Source organism: Mustela putorius, unplaced genomic scaffold (assembly GCF_011764305.1).
Source record: "Mustela putorius furo isolate JIRA1106 unplaced genomic scaffold, ASM1176430v1.1 tig00000788_pilon_pilon_pilon, whole genome shotgun sequence".
Taxonomy (NCBI): domain Eukaryota; kingdom Metazoa; phylum Chordata; class Mammalia; order Carnivora; family Mustelidae; genus Mustela; species Mustela putorius.
Window position 1 is genome coordinate 579,140 of NW_025421481.1, and position 21,438 is coordinate 600,577.

At 48.2% G+C, this 21,438-nt stretch overlaps 1 protein-coding gene across 1 annotated transcript in view; it reads left to right on the top strand.

Annotated features, from left to right (window-relative positions):
* Positions 1-21,438, top strand: part of NUAK1 (NUAK family kinase 1) — a 71,650-nt gene that overhangs the window by 41,914 nt on the left and 8,298 nt on the right. Inside the window, exons 3-5 of the mRNA XM_004743057.3 lie at positions 8,019-8,170; positions 10,893-10,958; positions 20,124-20,243. Of these exons, the coding sequence (XP_004743114.1) occupies positions 8,019-8,170; positions 10,893-10,958; positions 20,124-20,243 (338 nt within the window). The remainder of the gene's footprint in view (positions 1-8,018; positions 8,171-10,892; positions 10,959-20,123; positions 20,244-21,438) is intronic.

Below are 21,438 nucleotides of genomic sequence, written 5' to 3' on the forward strand. Positions count from 1 at the left end.
TGTGGTGATGGTCGATGGTCCACATCACCTCACAGTCCTTGTTCCCATGGAAATATCCCCAGGGATGGTTGTGGAAGGAGGGTGGAATCCAATGGCTTGACAAACATGGTGCCATTGATTCTCTCTCCCATGTAGCTCCTTCCTTTATCCTGGCCACATCCCCTGCCCTCCTAGGATTGGTTATTGGACCCCCAGATAACACTGTTGGTCTTAGCAGGAATGAGTGGTTCTTGGCAAGACATCTGCATCCCCTCTTCTATACTTTCTTACCATTTTTTCTGCCTTCTGTGGAGTCCACTGCTGGTAGTGGGTGGCCTTATTGGCTATGGTTCTTCTTGCACATGCCAACCAACATACAGAGAGAGTTTTGGTTTAAGAAAAGACAATTAGTGAACCAAAGAGCCTTTCATTGTCCTGACCAGGAAACACATTGATTCAACTTGGACCAACTCATTGTCAGTGGGAGAGCTGCCAGCCCAGTATAATTTCGTCACTCTCACTGCCATGGGCTTTGAGACTTAGGGGATCAGAAGACCATTTTGTGAAGCCCTGAGCCTATGAGGTGCTTGAAATTTAGTTCTGGGGAGGAAATTCTTGAAGAATGGATCTTGCATTGACTAAAGGATCTAATTAGGTTGCAGACAGTTGTTGCAAAGGAAAGACCACTCATTTCTGAAATGAAAAATAAGCTACTTTCCATGAGGATCATATGACCTCTAGAAAAGTGCACCCCTGAGGAGTGGAGTGGTCCATCTGTCCGAGGTGTCAGGAAGGCAGTAAAAATGCTGTCATGTGGGGAGGCAACCACATGGAAAGAATGAACTAACTTAAGATATGGGGTTGATTGAAAGCAAAGGCATGAGGAGAATCTTGACTGGTCCACTCTAGGCTGTTGGCCTTTTTGCTTAAAACCAACAAATGAATCTTCCTCTTCTGAGGTTACATGTAAACCAGAAAGACAACCTCCTTTTTTTTTTTTTTTTGTAACCTGCTGTCCATGCAGCATTCTGTAAAGGGATTTCCATTCTCTCCCTTCCTAAAGCCCATTTTTGTCCAAATGGCCTCGCATCTTTGGTTCCAGAATGGCTGACAGACAGTTAAAACCCCAAGATCTCCTCACTCATCAGCATTTCTCCTGGGCCAGAGCATTGTTTTGTAATCCTCATTTGCTCAAGTCATACAAATTGTGTTATTCACCCCGGGGGCAACAGGAGGGAGTTGTTAGGAGTTGGGTAATTAGCATGGTTGGGAAAGCCAGACAATCAGAAGGCAGAGCTGGACCGTCAAACTGAACATCTGATGAAATTCAGAATTAATTTGGAGAAGTAGCTGTTGCTATAGGAACCAATCCCCACTCTCCCTTGAAATGGAAAATAAACAGAAAGCAAGAAAAATCGTTCAAGTTGGTGTCTGGGAAGAAGGCCTTTCTGTGGGACAGTGGAAGAGAGCGGACAGAGTCTGGATATCGGTCTATGCAGAAACAACGGTAAAACCATCCTAGGCAAGCAAAACCCAAGGCGTTTTGGGTGGTTCGCTTGCATGCTTGTTTCTCTAGGAACTTTCTCAGGCCATGTGCATTATCTCACTTATTTTTTTCTCTGATCATTTGGTCCTTAAAATCTGTATCATACAAGTTATCACTTGGTTTATTTTATGAACACTACTATGCTATCCAACTGCACTGCAGCCCCTCCAGGGCAAAGACTCTGCCTCATGTTGCATTCTTATCCCCTTTAACACAAAGCAGAAAATGCTTCAGATTGATTAAAAAAAAAAAAGCATTAAAAAAAAATAGTGATGCTGGTGTCTTTAACGAAGGAGACTACTGAGTATTATGCAAGGAAATTAAATGGATGATGGAGGCAGGTGGTGGGGAGTCGTGGGAAGAATAGAAGCTTTTGAGTCCTATACATTTGGGATCAAATCCTTCCTGGTTATCTGCCCAATAGAAATATGTACAGATGAGCTTCGAAAGAAAGTTTACAGCAGCACTCTTCATAATGACCCTCACCTGGAAACGACCCAAATATCCATCAACAGTAGAATGGATACAGCCTCGGTACATTCATACAATGGATTACTCTATAGCAGAGTGAACAGTCGTCCATTACACAGAACAAACATGGATTATTCTTACACTGTTGAGCCAATGAAGCCAGACACAAAGGAATATATTCAGCATGATTCCATGTGTAGACAATCGGTAGAATTTATCTATGGAACTGACTTATAATCATCCTATTCATGGTATTGGCTTATAGATGTGCTTGGGAAGATGGTTAGTGACAGAAAGAGGACACAGGGAAGGTAGGCCTTGCCGGGTGCTGACCATGTTGTTTGCCTGTCTAAGTGCCGTTCCCTATTTCCAAAGCAGGGATAATGTTAATACCTACCTCCTAGGATTGTTGGGATTAACTGTGACAATCCATGGCATTGAGGAATTGTTCAATACGTGTTACCTATTGTTACTAGTAATAAGCCTTCGGAGGAAGGAGAGACCATTGTCCGGCATGGAAGGCTCTTGGGAAGAAGGGTGCTCTGGGCTATTTCATAGCCCAGGATGCTGGGTGCTTGCCCTGTCCTTTGTTGTTCTTGGTAATGTTTGGGCCCATCTGACTCCCCCCATAGAGCTCCTTGTGGGCGTTCAAGGCCTCAGTGGCTCATTCATAGCTTGCCTCTCCCTTCTTGTCTCTTGGTCCCCAGCCCCTGCCAACCCCTGGTGGTTCTGCTCCTGCTTCGACCCTTGCTCCTGCTGCTGCCTCTGCCGGGCCTGCCTTCCCCTCTCTTCCCCTAGTAAAGTCTTCTCTCAGTAGCCCCAGTGCCAGGCCCATAGCGAGTTCTTTATACGAGTGTATTGTTAGAACTAAAGCCTGAATCTGCCACACATGGGCATGGCCCCCGTGCTGTGGGCTCACTCACGCTGAGCTAAGTTTCTATTCAGGGTTTTGATTTTCCTGGTAGGGCCTGGCATGTCAAGGGCCATAGTTTTCCTTACCGTTCTGGAGCCACTGGGCTTCTGGGTAAAACTGTCTGGCCAAGAGACACAGGCTTTCATTTTTCAGAAAGGAAACCCTTCCCAACTGGTGGAAAATAAGCTTTTGCTTAGTGACTAATAACATAAACACAGACAAGATTTCTGGGCTTATAAATAACCAGTTGTAAAAGTGCCCAAGGGAAGCAGCCCTTTTTGCCAGAAGAATGGCCAGGAGGGTTCCTATCACCTCCCTGATAGTGACCTTAGTGGGCAAGGAGCCTTGGGCCAAGAGTGCGGAAGTTGGTCATTCTTCAGGACAAATTCCCAAGGCCTTGCTCTTACACATTAGAAATCCTGGGCTATTCTGGAGAAATAATAGTTGATCTCTAAGGCCCTTCCTGATCGAAAATTTTGTGATTCTGTGGTAGCCACACAACATTTTTTTTTAATTTATTTTTTTAAATGTACAAGTGTTTCTCAGAAGTAGGCTTTTTTTTTTTTTTTTAAAGATTTATTTATTTATTTGAGTGTGTGCTCATGTCAGGCAGAGAGGAGGGGCAGAGGGAGAGAGAGGAACCTGAGCAGATTTCATGCTGAGCTCAGAGCCGGGCTTGATCCCACGACCCTGAGATCGCCACCCAAGCTGAAACGAAGAGTCAGACACTCTACCGACTGAGCCACACAGGTGTTCCAGCCACAACACGTTTTAAAGAGGGATGGCAGCCCGGAGAGAAAAGTCTTAGGGTTTTGTTTTGCAGGAGCTGGCTAAGAGGCACATGGGGAGTTCTGAGGATAGCTTCCCATTATTGAGCACTGGCTGAGGCACCCTGCCGAAGGAGCGGGTCCTGGGAGCTCCCCAATGCAGCTCCTCATCTGCATCTGACTGATGAGGAGACCGAGGTTCAGTGGGGGGGGGGGGAGGGGGGCGGTCAGGTTTGTGTAAAATGGTGTAGTGGCTAGGAGTGTGGCACGTGCGGTCCGACTGCAGGCTTAGGCCTGCCTTTGCCTCGGACTCGCTCTCTGGCCACGGTAGTCACTAACCTGGCTGTACTCAGAATTTCTCACGGGCACAACGAGGATACTCACAGGACCGAAGCCATAAGATATAATTCAAGCAAAGAGCTTATTAGCTCAGTGCCTGCACACGGTAGGCCTTCAGTAAGGGCCGCCGTTATCAGAAAGGACTCGAAGCCTCATACCTAACACCAGGGTCTCCTTGATGAATCACTGGTGTACCACGTCCAGAACTGCTATTTGCCTTTAGTTAATCGAGGGTTAGAGTGAGGGTCTTGACCTTGAGACTTGGCTGTGGGAGGGGTGGTGGTGGGGACTCAGACCCCCATGTGGCCCCTGGGACAGCTCCCTCACCTGGCTGCCACTGAGGCCTGCCTCTCCTCTCATTCACCCTTGCTTCCCAGACCAGCTTCCTGGTTGTTCCTCCTGATATCAGGAGGGAGGTTGAAATGGCCAAATCAACTGGCAAAATTCAGAGTCAAAGAAGCCAGACCCTCCAAGGGCAATCAGGTATTAGCATTTTCCAAAAAAAAAAAAAAAAAAAAAAATTTGCTGATGCGTGATCATAGGACACTTTTATTTATTTATTTATTTATTTTTAAAATAAACATATGATGTATTTTTATCCCCAGGGGTACAGGTCTATGACTCGCCAGATTTACACATTTCACAGCACTCATCATAGCACATACCCTCCCCAACGTCCATATCCCCACCACCCTCTCCGGTCCCCACTCCCCCCAGCAACCCTCAGTCTGTTTTTTGAGATTGAGTCTTTTATGGTTTGTCTCCCTCCCGATCCCATCTTCTTTCATTTTTTTCTTTTCCTACCCCCCAAGCCCCCCAAGTTGCATCTCCACTTCCTCCTATCAGGTAGATCATATGATAGTTGTCTTTCTCCGATTGACTTATTTCACTGAGCATCATACCCTCTAGTTGCATCCACGTCGTTGCAAATGGCAAGATTTCATTTCTTTTGATGGCTGCATAGTATTCCATTGTGTATATATACCACATCTTCTTGATCCATTCATCTGTTGATGGACATCTGGGTTCTTTCCATAGTTTGGCTATTGTGGACATTGCTGCTATAAACATTCGGGTGCACCTGCCCCTTCAGAGTACCATGTTTGTATCTTTAGGATATATACCCAGTAGTACAATCGCTGGGTCATAGGGTAGCTCTATTTTCAGTCTTTTGAGGAACCTCTACACTGTTTTCCAGAGTGGTTGCACACAGGATACTTTTTCCCTGCAGAATATCTTGCAGGGCCCATGTGTATGGCACGTGCATGTGGAGCTGTTCCCCAGCCCCTTCTAAATACAGAAAGTCAGCCGAGGGGCAGGAGAGAAAGGCAGGAAAGCAGCCAGGATGGAGATTCAGAGCAAGGGGTGCGCAGGGACAGGACGTCAGCCGGGAGGACAAAATCAGGCTGCATTTTAGAGGTGGCCTAGCAGGACTCACTGATGGAGACTCTTCGTGGAGTCAAATACCTGGTGTTGAAACGAATGCTGCTTGGCTCTGTGTGACACTGTGCTGGCCAATTGGAAAGGGAGGAATCCCATCACCGAAATAGTCCTTTTGTCCGCGTGAGACCAGCAAGCCATACTTTCTGGGAGTCACTGAAGGGACCTGTGACTTTGGCCTCCTTTAGGGATGCATCGGACTTCTTCTTTTTTTTTTTTTTTTAAAGATTTTATTTATTTATTTGACAGACAGAGATCACAAGTAGGCAGAGAGGCAAGCAGAGAGAGAGAGGGAGAGAGAGAGGAGGAAGTAGGCTCCCTGCTGAGCAGAGAGCCGGATACGGGGCTTGATCCCAGGACCCTGGGACCATGACCTGAGCCGAAGGCAGAGGCTTTAACCCACTGAGCCACCCAGGCGCCCCTGCATTGGACTTCTTGAGGGTATGAGCCTCTTTGCTTATTTCTCTATCAAAGTACTCTCTTTTCTTCCTCCCCTGCTTTTAAAAATTAGAAAGCCCACTGCCCTCTCCCGGCCTATCATTCCATCGTTCTCGGAGCCTGAGCCACGCATCCCGAGGCAGCTTTCCTAGGTTCCAAAGTTTATTGTTAATGAAAAGGGCACAATGGGCTGAAATCCCTGGCAGGAGCCAAGGCTTCAGGGTACACCGAGGCCAGCAGACGCAGGAGCAGCCAATTTTATCTGGCTGTTCTCTTTCCTCCTCCTCCCTGCTCTCCTCCTTCCCCCTTCCTTTTATCAGAGAGGTTTGGCTGGACTTGAAGGAGGAACTGGAGGGCCTTGCGCTTCTAACAGCCAGTGACAAGGTGTGGGAGGACCGAGGACCCAGGCCTGGGGCATATTCCAGCTCAATTCCGTTCTCACTGAGTGTGTCTAGGAGTCTGGCTCAGTGCTACAGCCCTGGGGTCCAATAATATCAATAGTAACAATAATAGCTCATGTCACTGCGTACATGCCGTAAGTGTAGGCCTTGTTCTAAGCATTTAACATACCCAATATCAATAAACACTCCCAACAGTTCTAAGAAGTACTGAGTAGTAGTAGAAGTGCTAAGAAGCAGTATTATTTACACTTTAGAGTTGCTGAAACTGAGGCACAGAGAGGGCAAGCAACTCCCCCAGAGTCACACAGCAAGTAAGAGGCAGATCCAGGAATCTCACTGAGGAGGGTCTGGTTCTAAAAGTAAACTTTTTACACGTAAAGTTCCAGACTCACAGTCCAGGCAGAAGAAATGGGTATGTAAACCAGCAAACAAATCCATGTATTTGAAAGTGCTATCATACAAGTATGGGGTAGCACAGTGAGAGGGAGAGGGCGGCAAATAGAAGCCATATTTGAGTTCAGTCTTGACAGGTGGGCTGGAGTTTCCCCTACAGGTAAGGCAGGTAGTAAAGGCAGAGGGAAGGAGGTGGGAAACAGCAGTGTGTATGCATGTGTGTGTGCGCGTGTGTGTGTGCGTGTGTGTGCGTGTGTGTGCGCGCATTTACAGGCATTTGGGAAAACAATTTCCATGGTGGTGTGGGGGTTGGGTGGGAAGGGTCTGAGGCGGGGATCCCAGCTTGGGGTGATTGCTATGTCCTGACCTGCCACCAGGCTGTGGCATCATGGGTCTCTGTCCACGCTGGAAGCCAGAGATGAGCCCCGTCCAGTCTGGTGGGCTCAGCCAAACTGTGTGAATCTCTAAACTTCTTCAGGCCTCAGTGTCCCCATTGTTTTTAATGGTAAAATTAGTGGTATTTCTCTGAAAGTCTGTTGCAAGATCTAAATGAGTCAGGACATGTCAGGTACTCAAAACCCTACAAGAGCTTGGCACCTAGTAAGGGCAAGGTAATTCTTTCCTGAATTGTCCAGAATGCACTTAGGAAGTTTTGAGTTCGCTCATTTGATAATTGCAAATGGAGCCCTTCTGTCAGCATTCTGAGTGCTGGGGAGACATCTGTGAATGAAGCAGAGCAACCCTCATGTACACTCTAGTGGGGGAGACAGACTGAACAAATACACAGAATACAGAGAATAGGGCTGGGATGGATCCACGGGCTCAAACAGGACCTGCGGGTTCATGTTTGGAACTTTGGGTTCTATTCTGAGGAGATGGAAAATCTAGAAAGATTTGAACAAAGAGGTGACAAGTCCAGCTACCCATTTTGGGTTCCGAGTAGCTTGTGAGGTCTGGGTAGCTGGTCCATATCGAAGGGTTCATAGGAGGTAGGTGTTACCATCCATTGTCCTGTCGACAGGGACCTGTTCTTGGAGGCGGGGCTCAGGACAATGATCTTGGGGAAGGGTGTGGGGCCCTCAGGAATGAGAGGCACCTTCCCCTTAAGGTTGCCGAGGTGTGTCCGGTAACAAGAGCGGTGATGTCATTGTCCACCTAGCTGGAACACTCGCCCAGCTCCTTGTCACGTGGAATGGCCTGACTTGTGTCCTGACCGGTCGCCCTTGGCCCCTGCTCAGTGACATCTCCATTGTCCCCCCTTGCACCCTCTGGAGCCATAAGCGGGCTTGTTGGATAAACAGGGTTTTGTGTGTTGCTGTCCCCCCCCACAGTGTTTGAGAACAAAGATAAGATTGTGATCATCATGGAGTACGCAAGCAAGGGGGAGCTGTACGATTACATCAGCGAGCGGAGACGCCTCAGCGAGAGGGAGACCAGACACTTCTTCCGGCAGATCGTCTCCGCTGTGCACTATTGTCACAAGGTACGGCCGAGCCCCGTCACAGCTTTGGTCACCGATGGTTTTGATGGTCATGTGATACAGGTAATACCACAGTATACAGGTAGTATACAGGTGATAGCCATTGTTGTCTGCATGGAGAATTTATGAAATAGAAGAAAATCACCATCACCCATAATTCCGGATCCCCAGCATAACCCATGATGGACATTTTTGTTCGTTTCTTTCCCATCTCCACCTCCTAACATTTTTTTTTAATTGAACTTCTTATTTTGAATAGTTTTAGGTGTACAGTAAAGTTTTCAAGCTGGTACAGAGTGTTCCCGTATGCCCCTCACTCGCTTTATCCTAATGGGAACAGCTTACTTTACTATAATACATTTGTTGAAACCGAGACACCAACATTCGGGTGGTGTTATTAACAAAACTCCAGTTTTTTTTAGATTTTCCCCAGTTTCTCTGCCAATGACCTTCCTCCATTTCAGGACCCAGAGTACCGCAGTACATGTATTTTTACATTTGTGTCTTGCCTTGTCACTTAGTATTTTAATCTAAACACGTTCCTATGTTACCAAAAATTCTCTGCAATTATTGTCATTGTTGGACATTTAAGGCTGGTTCCAATTTCTTTACATATTAACCTTTTCCTCTCATTGGAGTGATTCACCTGGGGGAAATTCCAGAAGTGAAGTCACTGGCTGTGAACCTTCCTGTGCTCTTGGTATCTTTCCTTGCATAGGTCACTTCCACATAAAGTTCCGTACCTACACACACATTTTATCTACACACACATAATAAAGCCAGGTTAGCTTACCATTTGTCTCTGGAGGGGGAAATGAAGTACACAGCTAATTCCCAAGACGTATGTCAGCCATCGTCATTGTTCATCACGATTCCCATCGTACTCGTACTTTCCGCCAACGGTCACACCTGGAACGGTCTTTCACTTTAAGGACAATAATGACTTGAATCCAACATGGCATCCAAAATAGAGTCAAATTTCTTTGTTCAAATGATTGCAATGCGGGGCCTTCTGGTTTGCCAAATATTCCGGTTAATCAAAAGAAGCTCCGTACGTAATTAGAAGATACTACTCAAATCTAAAACCCTTTACCCATGTGAACCCTGTTGGGCTTCTCTTTGCCGACTCAAAAGGCACGGATGACTCAGATCATATGGTGCTTTGTACATTATCCTTAGGCATGCATCAGCATAAAGCTCTACAGGTCAGATTTCCATTATCTGAGGTGGGTGAACACTTGGGATTTTGTACGAATGGAGCTTTATCAAGCTCATTCCCTCTTACTCTGAAAAGTAGGAACGCAATAATATAAACCCAAACTGCTCCCAGTCTTTAAAACTGGAAACAAATCGGGGACTTTAGATTCTGTACCCTTCTTCCAGGAGCCTTGGTTTGTGCCTCTCTGAGGTCAAAACACATCCAGGAAAGTTTGCGTTCGAGAAAGGAGTCGAGGGGCACCTGGGTGGCTCAGTGGGTTAAGCCTCTGCCTTCGGCTCAGGTCATGATCTCAGTGTCCTGGGATCGAGCCCCACATCGGGCTCTCTGCTCAGCGGGGAGCCTGCTTCCCTCTCTCTCTCTGCCTGCCTCTCTGCCTACTTGTGATCTCTCTGTCAAATAAATAAATAAATAAAAATCTTTAAAAGAAAGAAAGAAAGGAAGAAAGAAAAAAGAGTAGAAATACAGCTTTCATCTCTTCAGCCGGTACTTTTGGAGATAGTAGGGACTGTCAAATGGAAAGGAAAAATAAACAAGAAAGCACCAGCTATAATAAACAGGCTGATCGTGAACTAAAGAAATCTTGATTGAAAGGCAGAAGTGTTCTAGCCCATTGGTTTGCTCGAAAGAGCAGCTTCAATCTCAGATGTCCTTTATGCACAATGACATGGAGAACTAACTCCCTGCTACTGGTCCACCCAGCCTGAAATAGCTGGTTCTTTTCCGTTCGACCTCTGCCCATGCCCTCCCCTACCCCACTGAAAGATCACTGGGTTTTACGAAGATTTGCGTGTATCCGTTGTTACTGTGGGGTAGACCAGCAGGCTATTAGTTAATGACTCCTTTTCAGCCTCAGCGGGGCTGCTTGCCTGTCAGTGCAGGTTTGTTTCCAGACTTGCCAGAGTTTGCTAGAACAGAGAGGTCGCACGGTAGGGCAATGCCCTGCTGGGTCAGCCCAGTGGCTAGGGTCTCCCCAGCCCATCCACCTTCACCCTCGAGTCTAGCTGAGCAGAGTGGATCTTGCAGAACATCCCTCCCAACTGTTCCGGAAATGTCCATTGCGGGGGTGGGGCAGGCAGGCAGACAAGCGGGACCCGTGAACCTCACATTCTGAGTCTCCAGCAGAGAAATCTGCTGCTTCGCCGAGAAGGGCAGCACAGACAGACATTGTTCGCCCCCGCCCGCGACTCTCTTGCTTTTACGCAGTGGAATGACAGACATTCCGTCGAAGAATCCCCCTGCTGTTTTACAAGCTCTGGGGGAGAATGGATTCCAGTCATTTTCCCCTCACCACACAGCAAGTGACTAATGCTCTCCTGTCGCTGGTCTCTGGCTGGCAGGGAGCGTCATGACAGGGAGGGGAGCCCTGAAGGATGGAGGCAGAGACCACCAGGGCTGGCGCGTTTCTTTAATCTGTCAAACTTCCCCTTTTGCTCACCCTCCTGCCCCCTCTTTCTGTCTCTTGGGCCGGCCGCCCCGTTCATGTCCGCGCCTGTCTTCTCGTTGCAGAACGGCGTGGTCCACCGGGACTTGAAGCTGGAAAACATCCTGCTGGATGACAGCTGCAACATTAAGGTAAGGCTCTTGCCTGGTGGACTGATTCCCAGGGCGAGGACTCAAGGTGCCTCAGGCTGCAGCCTTGAAACCAGGAGGGTGTGGGGAGTCACCTCAGTCCAGCCCTAGTCCTCCAATTCGACCAGCATGTATCTGTCTCCAGCAACATGCCAGACTTCCATCTTTGTGCTGGCATAAAAAAGATGATGAAAATACCATCCCTGTCCTCAGGAAGTAGTCATCACCATAAAAACCCCTACGACCGTAACATATTGCATGTTTGCCAGCTATCGCTTACTTTTAATCTTCACAACCCTATGAGGTGGGCACTGTTATTGACATCATTTTGCAGATAGGGAGAACAAGGCACAGAGAGGTTAAGTAACCAACCCGAGGTAACACAGCGGTACCTAAGTGGAGTTGGGGTTTGAGCCCATGTGTGTCTGACTCACGAGGGTTTGAGTTGTCAGCAGGGCCCCAGGTTATGTAAGAGTTGGAACTGCCTCCCTGCCAGCCTTCTGTCACTGCGGTGCCATGCCGCCTCCTTGTCTCTCCAGACACTCCCACCCCTCAAACCGGCCCAGGAACTGGGAAGCTGACTGTGGTGGTGTGTGCTGCTGGGAAAGGAGCATACCATCCGGTGACAGGGCTGGCTTCCACGGAGAGTGTTTTTGCTGGCTGCCGCTGGAGTTGAAGCAAACTCTCCTGGCCCACAGGGGTTCAAGCGCCTCCCACGGGGCACTCTGGATGTCCTTTTGATCATGGCTGCAAAATAAGCAAATACAGTTTCAAAATAAACGCAGCTCGTCGCATGGGTTTCATTAAGAAATGGCCTCAGTACTCCTGACACCAGGGGATCCCTGTAATTGGCCACTGGTGACGTTAGTGCCTCATCCCTGGTCCCCGGACAAGGCATGGGAATGACCTTCTGTTGTCCCCTTTCCCGGTTGCTCTTGCTCTCAGTAGAGGGGGTGCATCGCAGGGAGACTGTTCCCTTGCTCCGTGTTTGGATTCTGTTTGCGGATCATGGTGGCCGCCATTAGTCACCATTGTTTCCTTTGAGAGGCTCCTCGAAGTCACTTTGGGGATGACCTCTTGTTTTTGCCAGAGGTTGACCTCTTTCTGTGTTAGTCCATAGAATACGGAGGAAATGGTTGGTCAAAGCAGTTCTTCCTAGGATCAGGAAGTGAGAGCTCAAGGTCTCTCCCTTTCTGGATTCTTCTAGCAGGAGCACTTGGTGTCCAGTCAGAAAATTCCCTCCTGTGTGGCTTCCCTGCTGCATGCCATCAGGAGAGCCACTTCACTGTGTTCCTGCAACATAATACGGGGGTAGCAGTCATGCTCACAGGCTTGTGTTCAGGACCAAACAAGATACCCTGTGTTTAGCTTTGTACACTGCTGAGCACTGTGTAGTGAGTCAAGATCAAGAGCGGTGGCTTTGGAGCTGGGGGGCCTGCAATCTGATTTGAATCACGGCTCTGTCCCTGACTAATGGCAGTGTTTTGGGTCAATGACTCCCCTAAGCCTCGGTTTTCTGACGTGTCCAGTAGGGATGCCAGTCCTGCCTCTGGGGGTAGTTGTCTATGGATTCATTTTCTCAGTGAATAGTTTCCTGAGCAGTTATGTGTGCCGTGCCCCGTGCCCGGGGCGCCTGGGGAGTCAAGAGCAAATGTGGGGATTTTCGTATGCAGAGCACCTAGCACTCAACTCCTAGTATCCAAGGTCCCTGCACCAGCAGTTGGTCACCAGAGAGGACACTGAACAGGGAGTCAGCTGCTGTGAAGGTGCCTGGGTCCTTGGCACCTGGCCAGGCCAGGGCTAGAGAACTGGATTCTGGTCCGAGGGGCACATTTCTAATGGTTTGTGTCATCCACCCTGGTAACTTTCTCTGCAGATTCTTCCTGCCACCTGCCCCCTGGAGCTCTCCAAATGAAATGTAGTCTTTACAAGGCCTGGAATGTGAGCCTCTGGCTTGGGGATTGGGTTCTGTGGGACAGTGTGACCTCTTGGTCCCATGATGTAGTCCCAGAAGTGATAAGGCACATAGCTTCCTATGGAGTCATAGAATTTCCCAATGGAGGAGAAGAATAGTTAGAATTCTGAAAGCAATTGTGCTGGGAACAATGGGGCAGGAGCCCTGGGGAAGGGAGCATTTGCAGGAGCAGGGGAGCAGTGGGGCAGTGGTGCGGAGCCTCCTAGCTCCCAGGACCGAGTCCTTCCATCTGCGCTCCCTGTCTGTTGTATAGATAAATAATAGATACATAGAACATTACAAAAATTGAATTTTCGCTCATTTTTTTCCCTCCTTGTCTTTTCCTTAGGACTATCTCCTCCTGGCCTTTCCCAAGGTAAAAAAAAAACTCTTGGGAGCGCGTGTGCGCACACACATACACACATATGCACACGTGAACAGAAACCAAACCTTCCTTATTCCCCAACACGGATTCTTCCTTCTGCCTGTTCAAGGAATACCACTAGGACCTGAGAATCCTAGAGCTCCAAGAACATTGAGGGCCATTTTCCAGCCCCCTTGTTCAAGTGATGAAGGCCCTGTAGGTCTAGGTCACGTGCAGGGAATCAGAGTGGGCTAACTGTGTTTCTGGTTCCTTGGGGTGTGGCCCAGCGCTTGCCACACAGTAGGTACCCTTAAGTTGTTTGGGTTTGGGGTCAAGGGATGACAGCCAGGAGGAGAACTCCCATGTTTGACTTCTGGGCAAATTCTCTTTCATCATCTTACACGCACTTCCAAGAATTTTTTTTTTAAATGCATTTCAGCTGGTGTTGATTTGCCTTCCGGCTGTATCTGCCTGGCTCTTCCTGACTCAGCATTTTGTTGGGAGCACATTTATAAAGGGCACTGGGGTGGCAAAGGCAGTGGACACATGGCCACACACCAGCCTCCGTGTTTAGGAGAACCCGTGGCATCAGCATCTGGCCCCAGGCCGGGGAGGGGAGAGAAAGCCCACGGGAGATGGGCAGCCAGGTCCCTCTGGGAGCCCCCTCTGCTGCCTCTCTAGCAGCGGTTCCGTCTTCTGTACTCCGGGGGTGGGAGGCCTGTAAAAATGTTACTGGTTTAAACTGGTCACATGTCCTGGTACTTTGGTGTGAGCTGTGTAGCTCATTTCTCCCCTCCTCTGGGCCTGATGTTGATTTGTAAAGAGCACATCTGGCGTTGGAAAGTATTTATCTGGCCAGTGTGAGAGGGTGTGGCTTCTAAAAATATTCACATAGTCTGTTGGCAGAAGGAATGAGAGCAGTGTGCTTCTTTGGGTTGCATTCCGTCCCCCGGAGAAGCCCGCTAAATCCTCAGTGGAGGAAGCCTGTGTCTACTAAAATAGACACCCAGCATAGCATTAATTTGCAATTAATAAAAATGGGCCAGATCCACATCCCACTCTCTGGGAGAATGCCGGCAATTCCCATAGAAGGCTCCTGTGAAAATGTCTTACGATAAGAAGAGGTCTAAGCACTGGGGTCAGCTCGCCTCCTCAAAGAGGGCTGGGAACTGGGTGAGCTCCCAGGGCTCAGCGTAGAGGGAGAGAGGGGAAATGGCCTGTTGCTCTGATGACAATGGAATCGCCACAGCTGCAGACAAAAAAGGAGCTTTGAATGGCCCCGGCTAAGAGGAGCTAGAAATCTCCGAGGCCACACGGGGCAGCTCGGGATATGGCCCCTGGGCTTTGATTATGTGCGTGTGAGAAGTCTGCATTCAGGAACTAATTCACTGATGGATTTGTTTGTTCATCCATCCACTTATGTATGTGTTTGTGTGCACGTGTGTGTCCACGCATACCCGCATTCACTCTTCTTTTTCTTTTTTTTTTTTTTTTTAAGATTTTATTTATTTATCAGAGAGAGAGAGGGGGAGAGAGCGAGCACAGGCAGACAGAATGGCAGGCAGAGGCAGAGGGAGAAGCAGGCTCCCTGCTGAGCAAGGAGCCCGATGCGGGATTCGATCCCAGGACGCTGGGATCATGACCTGAGCCGAAGGCAGCTGCTTAACCAACTGAGCCACCCAGGCGTCCCCTACATTCACTCTTCTATTCCTGCACTTGACGCAGTCAGCAAACTGTGTATCTCCTGGGGGCAGGATATACTAGACAAGAGATATTTACTAAGTTCCGACCGTGCATCTGGCCCCATGCTGAATGCTGGCCTTGAACAGTGAGCCAGACGGCCAGGTCCTTCTTGAGCTTGGAATCTCACAGTTGTCCAGCCAGCAGTAACACGTTGCCGGGAGAAGGGTACGGAGGTGAGTGAGGAAGAGAAGGCACTTGCCCTCCAGTGGACTTAGAATTCTAGTTGGGGACACAAGTAGCAAACCAGGAAATATAGAACGTAATCATCTGGTGGTGAAGAGAGTCAGTGCAGAGTGGAGGCTGGCAGGTGCTGTTTTAGCTAAGGCGGTGAGAGAAAGCAACTTGTGTAGGACTCACACTCCTCAAACCCAGTGAGCTCTCTCTGGCTTCCTGGCTTATGCACACCTGGGTCCCTGCTCTTGGGATGCTCATCCCACTGCTCTTTGCCTGCCTCCTCCTTTCAGTCTTAGTTTGAATGCCTCTTCTTCCAGGAAGCCTTCCCTGATCCTCCTTTCTTGGCAGGGCCAGAGCCGCCCTGCTCTGTACCTCATAGTGCCCTGGGTCCTGTGTTCTGGAAGCGTTGAGCAGGAAGTGCTGCCTTTGTTAACTATAAATGCACCAAAAAGCCTCTAATGAGGCAGTGGTGATTGAACTTGGTTTTGAAGGCTGGGTAGGAGTTTGACAGAAAGAAATGTGCTGACAGCCTTCTACAGGGAAGCAGCAGCAAGCACAGGAATGGGGCACAGAGGCTGGAAAAGGAAAGTAACCTTTCCTGAGCCTCATGCTAGAAGCCAGAGTCCTGTGCCAGACCTTGCATGTGCCTTATCTCATTTGGATCTCAAGAATGTCTCTAGCAGTGTGGGTCTGATGATGCCCCATTTTATGGATGGGGAGGTTTTTGCAGCTAATATTAAGAATGGGGCTGACTGCAAACCCAAGGCCTTTCGACTTTAAGGCCTGGGCACCTGATAAATTCTACCCTCTACTGCTACCACCCAGACTTGCCCCAAATCTAAGAGAGCATCACACGTGGGGACGTTTTTGGTCCTTCCTTGCTTCAGTCTGCCTTACCTTGTCTGCAGGCAGCTTGCGGACAGCTGTTCCTGGGGAGGTTTCTCCCCGGGGAGGTCTCTCTGAGGGCCGATGGCCAGGCTGCCTGAGTCGTGGTGGCCAGAGTACCCACGAAGGGATGCCTGAGTCGAATGTGTGATGAGTTGTGATGGGTTACTCATTAGGGTCCTCTGAGACCCTGCTTCGTGGAGGTGCCCTCAGTTAAGAGCTTCCCCAGATCGCTTGGGGTGGTTCATTTCCCAGCTGGTGCTGAAGCTACAGGTCCACGGACCTCAGTGGAGCAGGGAAGGATCAATTAACTGCCTGAGTTCAGTGCTGGTAAGAGGCAGGGTTGGGATTTGAACCCAGACCTTCAAACCCTGCATCCTTTATTTCTCCCATCATGCAGTGCTGCCTCTCACTCTGGGCATGCCTATTCCAGAAGTGGGTGATGATAATTCCTCTGGGCTCTGGGGTGGGCACTGGCTCTTAGCGAACCATTGTTAAGCAGACCAACCCACCAGCAGTGTCGTAACGGCTGTCATCTAGAGCCAGCTGGCATGGGAGCCGTTACAAGGGCCCTTCATGCCTGTTCTTCAGTCCCCACACAGCTTTCTGAGGTGGGTTCTATGATTATTCCCACCTTGCAGATGAGGAGACCCAGTGGCGTGGCAGGGCCCGCCCATCACCCAGTAGGGCCAACCCGGAGGCTAGCCCCAGGTTCTTCTGATCTGTCTAGTCCGCGGCACTTCCCCTCAGACCCTGCAAATGGCCATCAGTCTGTCACTCACTACCGACCTCATCAGTATTTTCCCCCAGCATTTACCCACCAGCAACCGGATACTTCCTTTTTCACCTGGTGAGCTCACAGCGATTATTCACAGAGATCCGATGTTAAACCCCCTTTAGGTACCACGTAGACGTGGATATTTATCCTTCCGCGTCTGGTTCGCTTCACTTAGCTCTGGTCTCCAAGGTGCTTCTGTGTTGTAGGGAGGCTCATTGTTTGGACCAATGAATAATGACTTCCTACTTTCTAACTCTGATGTTTATCCAGCAGCGCACACCTCTAGAGCAGCTTGGTAATACCAAAAACTCCAAAAATTAAGGACCTGAGAGTTGGCTTCTCAGATTCCTTTCCAGAGCCCAGGCTGAATGGGATATCAGCCTAGTGTGGGGACATAATTTGGAGCCCATAATGGGCAGGGGTACAGTCCCATCACCAGCAAAAATGTGGAGTCGTTAGCTTTCTCCAGAGGTTACCCATGTGTCAGCAGTGTAAGACTTTCATTCAGTTGTTTTTGCCTTACTATGTTTAAAATCACTGTTTCCCAAATTTCAGCTTTGTTCAAATTTCCCAAATTTCTTTTCTTTCACTCTCTTCCTGGCTTTTGCCTTTTCCCTCAAATCTTCTGTGCTCTTTTACTCAAATGTTTTTATTTAGCTCAGTTCGCTTCTAAAAAGTATATTTATTTGAGAAAGAAGCCTTAAAATAATTACCTGAAATGGAAAAACCAGTGTTGTTTTGAGTATTGCGAGGTTGATAAAGCTACTATTATGGATTTAAGGGCGAGAAGCAAAGATTTCTCGAGCCCCAACTCTGTGCCAGTGACGGTTCTAAGCATTTTACATACTTTTCATCGTTTAATTTTCACTACGACACTGTGGAGGTCAGTCCTCTTCCTCCTCCCACTTTGCAGATGAGAAGCTGAGGCTTTGAGAAGTTTTATAAGCAGTGGCCATTGTTGTGCTTCTGGTCGACGGCGGCTCCCTATGGCGTGAAATCTTAGAGCTGCTGCCCGAGTTTAGGTGGTTCAAGGTTTGAGAACTGTGTGTGTGTGTTGATTAATACTCCTTTTCCGTTGAAGTGCCGAGAACACAGACTAATCTACATTTCTATTAATCTTCTGTCAGCGGCAATGACAGTTTTACTGGGAGAGGCTGATAAACATCAGTTTGTGGGGACTGGATTGGGCCCTAACACAAACACCCTTCTCAGGACGGATGCAGAGAGCAAGGGCGCCCGGACTGGGAGCACTCCGGGGTGATCGTGTGTGTGCAGGGATCCGCACGCTACGGCGGTGGGCACCTTTCACAGGTGCATGTATTTGGAAGCCGTGGACACTGGCGGTGGGAAGGGGAAGTCTCCCCCAACCCCCCACCCCGTACTCTGCTAGGGCCTGGCCTTGGCTGCGCTCACTGAAGACAAAGCCCTGGGGTGTGCTCTGGGGCTGCTGTGGCCTTCCATTCCTTTTCTGATGGACGGGGCACACTTCATAAGCTTCTAACCAACTTCCTGCAAGCGAATCAGAGGCCTTGATAAGAAAGAGGAATTCAGGGCAATTAAATGCAATCTGAGCCCGGAGAACGCGTTTTCTGAAGGCAGTTCTACACCAGCTGCTTTCAATGGCATTCCATTCATTCATTCAGGGGCGACTTTTAGAAAATAGGCTTATTCTGGGGCTGCATTCAGAACAGAGTCTCAGCGCCACTGGGGCTGGGCTGCTCTCTGGGCATGTGAATCGCTCAGCCTATTTATAAGCCTCCAGTGGAAATCCGGTCAGAGAATGGCAGAAGCCTGCAGCGGCTCATCTCGGGAGGCTGGAATGAAGGTTTGGAGGTGCGGCTTTGTGTTGCCACCTGCTAGCCAGATCTCCTGAGACGCTTCCCCACATCTCCCGAAACCCCACTTTCTTGATCTGCCTAAAAAATGGCAGCAAAATAGCCAGAGCATGAAATTTGCCACCCGAACCATGTTTAGCGCTACCGTTCAGTGGCGTGATGTATGCTCGCGTTGTCTGTAAATGGGCTTGGATTCGAAAGGGTGAGTTGCTCAGAGCAGTGCCTGGTAATTGGAAGTTGTTCCGTACGTGGGGACCAAGTTTCTTCTTCTTCTGCATATTCTATTCGTTGTCTTGTGCTTTTCAAAATATTTTGAGTGACAAGTATTTCTTGGGTTGGAGGCAGGTATGAAGTCGTGGATAAAACATAGATGAGGGAAATGTGGAATGTGCCACTGCCTCAGGGGACTCAGAGTCAGATGGACAAGGAGAATTTATTCTTTATATATATGTGCGTGTGTATCTATATGTATGCATATGTATTGATATATGCTCCATATGTGTATATGTACATACATAGCGTGACACGTGTCTGTGTGACATGTATATATGTGATTCTATGTGCTTATGCACCTATGCACTCACGCACACGCTCACACAGGGAAAAGTGCTGCCATAAAGGATAGTGAATAAAACACTTCAAGAATCCAGGAGAGAAGAGAGTGATTGCACAGGTGTGCCTGTCAGAGAAAGAGGGCTAGGCAGAGCGTTCATACAGAATTTGAAGACTTAACAGATTAATATTCATGGTGTCATCTTGAGTGATTGATTCCCCCCTACCCAGCACTAATCCTGTGATCCAGAACAGGAAAGGATCCCGGGTTCCCATTTTCTGGCTAAACTGAGGCTCAGAGTACCTAAGGGACCTGTCCTATGTCACACAGATGGCTAGTGGCAGAGTTTGGGCTGATATCTGGTGACTCAAAAACTAGCACGCTGGGTCTGTTTTACCTAGGGTCATGGAGTTGGCAGAATGGAATTCTTGGTAGAGCGGGAGTGGAGGAGGAGGGGGTCGAATTAGTGGCACTGGCCACAGTTTTCCAGAGTCACTGGGGGTACGATGTGATTTTAGGGGGACTGTTTCCAGATTAATAATTGTGTGTTGTCCTGTGCATTGGAAACGTCAAGCCTGTGATTCTGTGGATGTTTCTCAGAGCAGGTCTAAACCGAAGGTCAGGTCCCTGCAGAGAGCAGTTTGGAGTAACTAAGAGAAGGTGTAGGGTGCAGATCCAGCAGACTCTGTTGTGATGCTAAGGACTGCAGCTGGGAGTCACTGGCCTGGTCCTGTGGGCTGGTTCTTTGATGGAAACTGAGGACCGGAGAAAAAATGGTGACCCAGCTGGCAGACCCACATAGGTGCTCTAGTGCTCAGATGATTCAAGGTAGGTGCCCCCGGAACGCTAACCGGCCTCTCTGGGTCTTTCTTTTCTTTGTAGATTGCTGACTTTGGGCTTTCCAACCTGTACCAGAAGGACAAGTTTTTGCAAACCTTTTGCGGGAGCCCACTCTACGCTTCTCCTGAGATTGTCAATGGAAGGCCTTACCGGGGGCCTGAGGTGAGCAAGTTGCTGGGGTGTATGGGGGTGTGGGCAGGGGAGGAAAGGTAGCATGGATGGCAGGAACTGGATGTAAGAAATACTTCAAACAAACAAAAAAAACAAGCAAGCGAAGAAAGTTTTTCCTCATATGATTATAAAAGCCACAATATAGATATCTGGGAGGAAATTTGAAAAATCTAGAGAATAAAGTTACCTGCAGTCTCCCCTACAAGAGATAACCACTTAATATTTTTGCAACTTCTCTTTTATACTTTTTTCCAGTGTTGATCTCTTACATTTCAAAAAATAATAGCAATCATTATATATACATGTATACATACATGCGTGTGGCCTTTTACTGACTTAAAATTATATTCTGACATATTTTGAATTTGTTATTATTAAAAACGTGGTTTTGGAGGATGATATAATCTTGTATTGTATGAATATACATTAGTTTAATCACTTCCGATCGTTTTTAGTTTTTCCCTATTAGAACAAACCAAAGAGCCAAGCAAAAAACCCCCCTAACTTTGCAATGAGTATCTTTTTGCATATATCTTTGACAGCATGTATCTTCAATTAAGGAAATACAGGGTTTTTTTTTTTTTTTTAAAGATTTATTCATTTATTTTAGAGAGAGCGAGCATGAGTGGGAGGGGCAAAGGGAGAGGGAGAGAAAGAATCCCAAGCTGACTCGGAGCTGAGCGCAGAGCCCAATGCGGGACATGACCTCACGACCCACGAGATCATGATTTGAGCCGGAGCCAAGAGGCCCAGCTCAACCGACTGCGAGGTTCCACTAAGGAAATACAGTTTTAATCACACCTTCTAATGCATGAGAAACGCATTTCTTTATATGCCTAAAGCTCTCGGGCCACGGTAAGAGATGTGTATGTGAAAACGCTATTTTGAAAATGGATGAGTTGCAAGTCATTACTCTCTTTGAAAGGATGGTTCTCTTTACAGAGAGAGGCCTCCACTCCTTATCTCCTTTAACTAGCAGCAGCTCGGTAGGTGGAAATGTCTCCCTCCAAATATTTATCTGTTGGACAGTGTTGGAAGTCAGGGCTGGAGGGGGAAGAGAAGGATGCCAACGGGCTCTACCAGTTGCAGTGAAGAGAAAGTCTTTCTAAAATAAGAATGTACGGGAGGAATATCGGATTCAATTTATAAAACTCTAGAAACTTGACACTGTCCATTCATCATAGGT